The sequence below is a fragment of the Rhinopithecus bieti genome, unplaced genomic scaffold, assembly GCF_001698545.2.
Source record: "Rhinopithecus bieti isolate Rb0 unplaced genomic scaffold, ASM169854v2 scaffold_10716, whole genome shotgun sequence".
Taxonomy (NCBI): Eukaryota; Metazoa; Chordata; class Mammalia; order Primates; family Cercopithecidae; genus Rhinopithecus; species Rhinopithecus bieti.
Window position 1 is genome coordinate 29,508 of NW_016806724.1, and position 10,525 is coordinate 40,032.

Sequence of the window (10,525 nt, forward strand, 5' to 3'; positions counted from 1 at the left end):
AAAAAAAAAAAAAAAAAAAAAGAGAAAAGAAAGAAAAGAAAAGAAACTGAATTTTTGTTTTGTGTTTGGCTCTAATTTTATAGTTAAGCCAATGATTCCCGTATTTCATTTGAAAAAAATCTTCTTTTTTTTTTGAGGCAGAGTCTCCCTCTGTTGCCAGGGCTGGAGGAGCACTGGCGTGATCTTGGCTCACTACAACCTTCGCCTCCCGGGTTCAAGCTATTCTCCTGCCTCAGCCTCCCGAGTAGCTGGGACTACAGGCGTGCGCCACCATGCCCAGCTAATTTTTGTATTTTTAGTAGAGATGGGGTTTTACCATGTTGCCCAGGATGGTCTCAATCTCTTGACCTCATAATCCACCCACCTCGGCCTCCCAAAGTGTTGGGATTACAGGTGTCAGCCACCTCGCCTGGCTGAAAAAAACTCTTTAATTAAGCTCAGAGACTGAGAAACAATCACTACAGCAAATTGTATTTTAATTATATTACACTAAAAACTCTTTAGAAAGGATATCAAATAATTGAAAATTCATCTATCAGTTTTACCGGATTCCATAGTGGAGATGTTTTTTGAATTCTCTTCATTTTCTTGAGGATGACCTTTCACTGAACTCTTGATATCTTCCATTGTGTTACTCTCAATTTTTTGTTTGTCTTCATCTCCCAATGAATGGGCTATATGACAATAAGCTTGATGTAGGGCTTCAACATCACTACTGCTTTGTCCATAAGAAACACCTGTTGAAATAAGCATAATCACCAGAAATAATTACACCACAAATACATGAGAACTATAAAACACTAATATCATTTCTTAACCTGTTAGGAATATAAAAGTAGAGTTAAGTACTAACTAGGTAATTTGCAGCTATGGTCTACCAGCATGGATTCACAGCAGGCTCAACAACTCTTTGAGTAAGTTGAGGCGTGTCCTGATGTGGTAAGTATAAAATCTGCCTTCACTAGTCATTGCTCTTTCTACTACTATTCTTAATCAACCCCTTCTGCATTGGATAAAAGTATTCTTAAGTTTCCCAAACTAAAAAATTCCTTTGAAGGATTCTACCTCTCCTTTACCATTACCATTCTCTCTGCTTCTCTGTACCGCCAAGCATCCTGTCATCTACACTTTTTCAACCACAACGAATTCAGTTGGAGGACTGAATTCCTCCAACTTTGCAATCCAATGTATTTCAACATCCCACTAAAGCTGTTATGATCAAAAGCAATTTCCTAATGACCAACTCCATTTGTCTTTAGTTCTTTTCAACTATGTGAGATATCTGACATTATCTTTCTCACTTTATCTCAGCCAAAAGGCAGAGAAGTCATACATTGTTTTTTTTTTCCTGATAACTGTTTCTTCTGCATGCCTTCTTCTTTTTGTTACTACCATCATTTTGATGGCGGTTTACCATCTCTTATGGTCTATAGTTCATTTCAGGGCTCCATCTTCAGTCCTCTTCTTTTGAACACCTCACTTACTAGTTTTTTGGCCTGGCTAATTTCATGAAGACTTTTAGCTTCAACTATTACCCATATGCTTATGACTCCAAAATCTATGTCTTGCGTCCTTATAACTCTTTTCTGAATATCAACTTAACAGACATCTAGATTGTCCTATATCACATCTACATATTCCTCAACTGAATTCATTATGTTCCCTACTAAAACTTGTTCTACTACCAGTATTTCCTAATCACATCACTATTTACTCAGTCACAACAGAAACCTTGATGTCATCATTCACTCTTCCTTCCCTATTCGCCTTCTGATATGGTTTGGCCGTGTTCCCACCCAAATCTCATCTTGAATTGTAACTCCCACAATTCCCATGTGTCATGGGAGGGACCTGGTAGGAGGTGATTGAATTATGGGGGTGGGTCTTTTCTGTGCTGTTCTCATGATAGTGAATGAGTCTCACGAGATCTGATGGTTTTAAAAACAGGAGCTTCCCTGCACAAGCTCTCTTTGCCTGCCGCTATCCATGTAAGAGTGACTTGCTCCTCCTTGCCTTCTGCCATGATTGCGAGGCTTCCCCAGCCATGTGGAACTGTAAATACCATAAACCCTTTTTCCTGTATAAATTACCCAGTCTTGGGTATGTCTTTATCAACAGCATGAAAATGGACTAATATACCTTCTCTTTCCACCAACTGACAAATTCTAGAAAAAAGAATTCAAATAATTTAATGTTAATAATGATTGCACATTTTTGAGTACTTTCTTACTCATTTTGTAATTTTTATTACTGACAAGTGGAATTTTCAAAATTAGAGGAAAATAATGAATTACAGAAGACAGGAAAAAAAGAAGAAAAACAGGTGACTAATCTCATCTCTTCATACCCATGGTTAATTAACCAGTTATTAAAAATAAAATAGTATATATAGTCTCATCTTCCTATATATACAATGTAAGTTGTGTATATACAAAACTTCTAAACAGAAGAGATAGCCAAGTGCTACATATAAGATTGTGTAAGAATGCCTTACAATGAGATGTCTTTCTAGCTAGTGCTTCAGGTCCCCATGGCTACATGAAGTACACCCAAATAACAAGTTTGCTTAAATAAACTAAAAACAGAAGGGGATACTGCCAACAGTTGAAGGGCAGAGATTTTCAAGAGGACATGAGGAAAGAGGTCTTGCTTGTAGCATGAACGAAAGAGATCATTAATTTTCAAGAAAAGAGGAAAAGCACACGGTGTCTTTTTTTCCTCTATAAAAATATCAGGTTGAGCAAGTATCTGCTGAGCATACATAAAAGAAATGACTTCAATGGTAAAGACCATAATAGTATCAAATGCTCATACCTAATTTAGTAGGCATGAGGTGTCAGAAAGAATAGGTTCAAGGCTTTTAAGCAACAACAGAGCAAACATGCAGAAAAACAAATGCCCTAAAAGTTAGAAATGAAAAAAAAAAAAAAAAGTAGACGAGGCTGCTCAAAAAACGGCAGGAAAGTGGTACTTTCCTAACTTGAGTTATTAACCTAAATCATATTAAAAATAATTTCATGGTTATGTAAGTTAACTTTTCTCCAAGCATATCATGAAAAGGGGTTCCTTATCTGCCTTTTACATTGAAAACAGAAGACTCTGTAGTTATTTTATGTATTATTATTACAAGTCAAAAGCTCTCATATTTTTCAACTTTAGAAAATTGAGGCTGGGCATGGTGGCTCACGCCTGCAATCCCAGCACTTTGGGAGGCTGAAGCAGGTGGATCACTTGAGATCAAAAGTTCAAGACCAGCCTGGCCAACATGGTGAAACCTCATCTCTACTAAAAAAATACAAAAATTAGCCAGGCGGGGTGGGGTGCACCTGTAATCCCAGCTACTCAGGAGGCTGAGACAGGAGAATCGCTTGAACCCAGGAGGCGGAGATTGCAGTGAGCAGAGACCATTCCACTGCACTCCAGCCTGGGTAACAGAGCAAGATTCTGTTTCAACATAAGTAAATAAATAAAAAATGAAAAAATAAAAGAGAAAGTTGAGAAGTGCCAGATACTATTTTGCAGAGGAAAGGGTCTAGTTTCATGGAGTAACACTGTCATCCTGTGACGACTCCAGTAATGGAGGCATAGCACAAAATGGTACTTGCTTATGAGACATGGTGTTAGGAAACCTTAAGTTTTATATTTACTAACCTCTTTGATACAGCAAAGCACAAAGAATTTCATAAATAATATTTTTAACAAAAGAGAATCTTTGACAATGTTTAAAGTTACACAGTGTTTGAAAATTAACCAATGGTTGTTAAAATTAGCTGTTTAACACATGAAGTGACACGGTAAAACAAAAAAAAAAACCCACTGAACTTTTCAGTTCTTAAACCTAGTTCACATACTCATTTGAAGACTTTCAAGTATATATTTTATTTATTTATTTATTTATTTTTTGAGATGGAGTCTCACTCCATCACCCAGGCTGGAGTGCAATGGCATGAACTTGGCTCACTGCAACCTCCGCCTCCCAGGTTCAAGCGATTCTCCTGCCTCAGCCTTCCAAGTAGCAGGGATTACAGGCACGTGCCACCACACCTGGCTAATTTTTTGTATTTTTTAGTAGAGACCGGGTTTCATCATGTTGATCAGGCTAGTCTCGATCTTCTGACCTCAGGTGATCCACCTGCCTCGGCCTCCTAAAGTGCTGGAATTACAGGCAGGAAACAATGCACCTAGCTGAAGACTTTAAAGTATATATTTTAAATACTAGAAATTCAATACCCCGCAGCCAACAAGTGTTTATACTGTATAACTCTAGGTTCTCTACTGTGCAGCATGCATTAGTAACAGAGGGTTGACATACATAATGATGATAATAACAACAACAAAGTTGTAACTGTTTAGTGACTCCTAAAAATGTACTATGGACTATATTTTATCTCAGTTGACCATCACAAGGGTTCATCTTAGAGAAGAGAAAACATGCTTAGAGGTAGGTACTCATTATCCAATGTCACATAGCTGGTAAGTGGCAAGGTTGAAAATATGAATCCAAATCTACATGATAGTAAGTTCATGCTCTGCTACATTCAAGTAATGGACTAATCAAATTATCTTGGAGTCACGAATATTTAAGAATTAAGACCAAAAAACTATAGCTTTATATAACTGTTTAGATCATCTTAATAAAATTTTTACTTTTAGAAATACATATTTTATTTCTGAGTTTTCTTAAAACCTACAGTACTGGTTTTCATACTGTGTGTGCAACTGATTTTGTTATCAGTTTTTCAGAGAAAATCATGGGTTTCACAGATGTATTATTGAAATTCCATTTTAAATCATGCTTTAAAACTTAAACATTATAATAGAAGCTAATCTGCACACTCAAATGTACCATTTATGTAACTGTAGTAATCTGAAGACATTATGTAATTACAATATTTTTAATAATTTTTGCTTTCTTTTTTACTTGTTTTAATGCATATCTCAGAATAAAGTTTCTCTGGTCATCCTGAGCACATGAATTTCCTATAAAATACCGTTAATCAGAAAAGCTGTAGCTGTACAATGGCCTTTTAAAAAAATTCATGTCTGCCTACTGAAAACTCTGCAAGGGGACAGACTATCAAAGCATGTATGTGACATGGGTCCTTAAATCAACAGCAGTAAAACTGGGGGACATGCACTCAGCACATGCTTACATCATGGTAGAATACTCGGTTGGGCAACAAGTGAGTAATGTGTCTTGATGGGGAAATTATGTTTTATAGTTGTAATTTTTTGACCTTTATATTTTAAAATGAAAGTGGATGTAACAAGTCAAAATAGTGGTGACTCTTGGAAAGACAGTGACTAGAAATAAGAGATGTGATGGACATTGTGGTTAAAGTCCTCTTTTTATCTGGTTGCCGATTACATGGGTGTGCTCAGTATTTCAAAACTCATTGAGTTGCACTATTGTGATACCACAAACTTTTCTATAGGTATATTATATATCAATTAAAAAGTAAAAAGCCAAGAAAAAAAAAAAAAGAAAGAAATGCAAGCTGATGATGGTTAGTGATTTCTGAGTTGGTTAGTAATTTCCATTACTCTTTTTTATCAAGTGTCTGAACTGGTTTAGTAAACCAGTATCCATAGACTGCAAAGCAAGCTGATTAAAAAGTTCCCACTTGCAGCTATTTATGTGATAAAACAAGAGTATTTTATACTATTCAATCAACAAAAACAAAAAACACAAACACACTGAAAGGCTGATGGTGATACGAGACCGTAACAATCTCAATAGTTTCTATTTTCAAAAATTCCAAAAGACCATTACTGTCCTCACCTATTTTATGAACAAATGTAACAAATATAAGTTTAAATATTTATCCTGATAAAATATCATTTTTACTTATGAGACAGTTCTACATAAGATTTCAATTGAAGATGTGCATTTCACTGCTTTAAAAAATTTTGAAAAGGCATTATCTTGAAGACCTTTATAAGCTTTAGGAAAGTCTAGTTGGTCTCAGGTATTTCAGAATTTGGGGATGGGGTGTAGCTTTTTCCTAGAGAAAGAACTATGGAAAAGCACAATAAGACCAAAGTCCCATTTCTCCTACACATGGCAGATTTAACTGAATACTCTAGAGAGGCATAGAAAATTAGTTAACGTTCACCTACAGTACTACACTTTTATCAACATCATTTATTCATTTATTAATAAATATTTACTTAAAACCTCACTTTACTTGGCCTACTTGCATTGTGCAAGTTTCAATTAAATTATTATATATGATAGAAAAATGTCAGATTTAAAGTTTTCATGATCAATATGGTTATTACATATACATTTCCTTAGAAATGTAGTCAATTATTCATAAAGCATTCCATATTTAGAGAACAGTCAGGTTTCCAAACATTTTTACCTGTTCCTGTCATTTCATTCTCAGTCATTTCTGGTAGGCCCCTTGGCTTAGGTGTTATTTGATCTTGTTCATCAAGATTGACCTCTGCAACAGAGTCTAATGAATCAAGCAGCACAACTGGAAGAATATAAAAGAAAAATGTAAGGAATGTAGATAAACTCAGTGGTTCTGCTGATCTAATAAAATTATTTTAAACATATGCAATGCAGGCCGGGTGCGGTGGCTCACGCCTATAATCCCAGCACTTTGGGAGGCCAAGGCTGGCGGATCACGAGGTCAGGAGATTGAGACCATCCTGGCTTACACGGTGAAACCCCGTCTCTACTAAAAATACAAAAAATTAGCCGGGCATGGTGGCGGGCACCTGTAGTCCCAGCTACTCGGGAGGCTGAGGCAGGAGAATGGTGTGAACCTGGGAGGCAGAGCTTGCAGTGAGCCGAGATCGCGCCACTGCACTCCGGTCTGGGTGACAGAGCGAGACTCCGTCTCTCACACACACAAAAAATATGCAATGCATATAAAAACAAAGATAAATGCTTATATACAAAGAACATATAATCTTTTATATATATGTAACAAGCATGTTTTATCTATGTGTGTGTATGCATATAACAAATATGATTTTCTTCCGATGCAGAAGACAGACTAACATCAACATACATATCTATGCTTATGTACAGCCTAGTGTACATGTACACACGGAAGGCAAAGGGCATTAAGAAAAATAAAAAAAATCTTAAATATAACAGAATGGATTCAAGATAGACATAAGAAACACATTATTGAGAAAAGCTAGGAACTTTAATTCCTTAGAAATATTTAAAAACAAACACAGATAGTGACTCATTCAGAATTATTTAGATGAAATTCTTAACAGACTAATTTTTTGCCAACTAAAAGATGAATATAAATAATATTTACCATTAGCTAGCATGCCAGTTTTTTCTTCTTCCTAAATTAAAAAAGGAAAATGATGACATGTTTTGAAACCAAAATTAGGTAAAATGACCACAATGCAAATAATAGCAAAATCTGAAATCCAGGGCTTTTTATTTCACATTGAAAAGATCAGGAAGTGTGTTTTCTAGGCTTCTTTCACCAATCACTCTCATTTATCAATAATTCTTCAAGACTAGCTCTGACGGAACGTCTAAAATTCTCTTCCGAACCTTGGCAATTACCAAAATTAATTTAGACCTGACAAATTCTTGCTTAAAGTATTTAAGTTCCATTTGCTCATCTACTTTGCTCAAGAATTCTCTAGCTTTTTTGAATGTCAAGACAATAGAGCTATTTCACGCAAGAGTACTGCAATTATAACATTACCAGTCTATTTTCATTTATTGTTCAAAATTAATGGCCAAATACTTTGTACTCATTATTTCATCTATATTTCAAAAGACACAACTTTCAGAAAGACAGGCCACAAAACCGTAAGACAGATGAAGTTCTTCAATATTAGAGGTTCCCTTAGAATAAGTTTTCCTATTAATATCACCTCTACCTCCTACTTGGGTAGGCAGTTTGTGGTATCTTCCAATAACAAAGCTTTAATCCTTCCTATTTTGATTCTTACCCAGACAGTGCTCTGAAGCTTCCACAGTTAGGCTGATACATTTTTATACATATGGTATACCTTCTAAATATACCACGCTATTATGCCTTCTACCCACCTATTCATCTTTTCTTTTTTCTTTTCTTTCTCTTTTTCTTTTTTCTTTTTTTTTTTTTGAGACAGGGTCGTGCTCTGTCACCCAGTCTGGAGTGCAGTGGCTCGATCTTGGCTCAATGCAACCTCTGCTTCCGCAGTTCAAGCAATACTCCTGCCTCAGCCTCCCGAGTAGCTGGGACCTCAGGCGCATGCCAACCATGCCCGGCTAATTTTTTATATTTTTAGTAGAGAAGGGGTTTCACTATGTTGGCCAGGCTGGTGACCTATTCATTTTTCAATAAAATATTGCAATTGCCATATTCCAAGTATAAATCTCATTAAATTTCTAAGGATATTCATCAGTCACATTAATTTCTATATTATTTCTAAGGTCATCTCATTTTTCCCTCAAAACTGAGTGACACGTAGACACCCAAGGACCAAATACTAAGTAAATTTAAAAATAAGAGGATTTATATATACCTGAAAAGTGTTTATCTTGAGTCTACAATTTCATTCATGTTAAAACATCTAGTCCTAACACACAGAACCAAAGAGACTGTGCCCAGACACAGACCAAATAAATAGTAATAACAAATAACAAAACAACAATATTAATTGTTCTAGCTACTATTAGATAGCTTCAAAGATAAGTTCTACAAGGTAGGCAATATGAAGAAGCAACCCTCAACAATTCTTGGTAAGAACTGGGAAATGAGAGAATCAGAGTATGAAGCACCACTGAATATGAATGGAATCATGTAGTTCCTTATCTTAGCCAAGTAAGTTTCAGACGTTAATGTTGTAACTAGCATAAATATTAGGGAGGGACATTTACTATACTTCATAAAGGGAAGTCATACCAAAGAAAAAGTATAAGTTAATATACTTGTTTAAAAATTAGTTTTGAAATTTTAATTAAGCTTTCAATTTCTAAAGCTTAACTTAAGCTTAACTTATTTGCCAAAAGAAGTCTTTGGTTGTTTGTCTGATTGAGATAGGGTCTCACTTATCAACCAGGCTGAAGTGCAGTGACATGATCACAGGTCACTGCAGCCTTGACCTCCCTGGCTCAAGTGATCCTCCTACCTCAGTCTCCTAAGTAGCTGGGACTATGGGCACTTGCCACCACACTTTGCTAATTTTTTAAGGATTTATTTTTTGGAGAGATGAGATCTCACTATGCTGTCCAGGTTGTTCTTGAGCTCCTGGGCTCAAACAGTCCTCCTGCCTCAGCCTCCCAAAGTGTTGAAATTACAGGCATGAACCACTGTGCCTGGCCAAAAACCTCTCATAAAATCATCAATTGTCATAATTTTTTTCATTAAGATTTACATTAATTTCATATCTTGAATCAAGCAAATGTTTAACTGTTAAGAGACCTGTAAGTTTACAACAATGAGCAAGATTATGAAGAACTCCATTTTTTGAGCTCTTCATATAGCAATAGGCAGCCAGGTTGATGAAAAAAGTTGCAAAACTGTCAAATATATAATTGATATATACCTGTTTGGGTACACTTATTTTTTCTGATTTGGAATTCTCTTTGGAAGGCGTCTCTTCATCTTTAGTAGTCAATGGTGCACCAACATACTCATCTTCAAAATCATCACTGTAATTTTCTGAAGAAAATAATTATTAAAAGTACAAAGACCACATTGTCAAAAAAGTCAAATTCCAGGAAAAGGCTGTTGATTTCCAAAGGAAGAAGTCTGTATAAGAATAGTTTATTGAAATATTAACATAAAGATGCCTTTGGAGAATCTATAGAACTCTCCATCCCAAATAAACAGAATATACATTCTTCTCAGCATCACATCACACTTATTCCAAAACTGACCACATAGTTGGAAATAAAGCACTCCTCAGCAAATGTACAAGAACAGAAATCATAACAAACTGTCTCTCAGACCACAGTACAATCAAATTAGAACTCAGGATTAAGAAACTCACTCAAAACCACACAACTACACGGAAACTGAACAACCTGCTCCTGAATGACTACTGGGTAAAAACGAAATGAAGGCAGAAATAAAGATGTTCTTTGAAACCAATGAGAACAAACACACAACATACCGGAATCTTTGGAACACATTTAAAGCAGTGTGTAGAGGGAAATTTATAGCACTAAATGCCCACAAGAGAAAGTAGGAAAGATCCAAAATTGACACCCTAACATCACAATTAAAAGACCTAGAGAAGCAAGAGCAAACACGTTCAAAAGCTAGCAGAAGGCAAGAAGTAACTAAGATCAGAGCAGAACTGGAGGAGATAAGAGACACAAAACACCCTTCAAAAAAAATCAATGAATCCAGGAGTTGGTTTTTTGAAAAGATCAACAAAATTGACAGACCACTAGCAAGACTAATAAAGAAGAGAGAAGAATCAAATAGACGCAATAAAAAATGATAAAGGGGATATCACCACGGACCCCACAGAAATACAAACTACCATCAGAGAATACTATAAACACCTCTACGCAAATCAACTAGAAAATCTAGAAGAAAGG

At 35.8% G+C, this 10,525-nt stretch overlaps 1 protein-coding gene across 1 annotated transcript in view; it reads right to left on the bottom strand.

Moving 5' to 3' along the window:
* LOC108533118 (centrosomal protein of 162 kDa) overlaps window positions 1-10,525 on the bottom strand; it is a gene marked incomplete at its 3' end in the record, with an annotated part of 60,178 nt that overhangs the window by 27,747 nt on the left and 21,906 nt on the right. The window contains exons 7-10 of the mRNA XM_017877510.1: window positions 9,523-9,638; window positions 7,287-7,317; window positions 6,366-6,482; window positions 546-737 (exon numbers count right to left, since the gene is read on the bottom strand). Of these exons, the coding sequence (XP_017732999.1) occupies window positions 546-737; window positions 6,366-6,482; window positions 7,287-7,317; window positions 9,523-9,638 (456 nt within the window). The remainder of the gene's footprint in view (window positions 1-545; window positions 738-6,365; window positions 6,483-7,286; window positions 7,318-9,522; window positions 9,639-10,525) is intronic.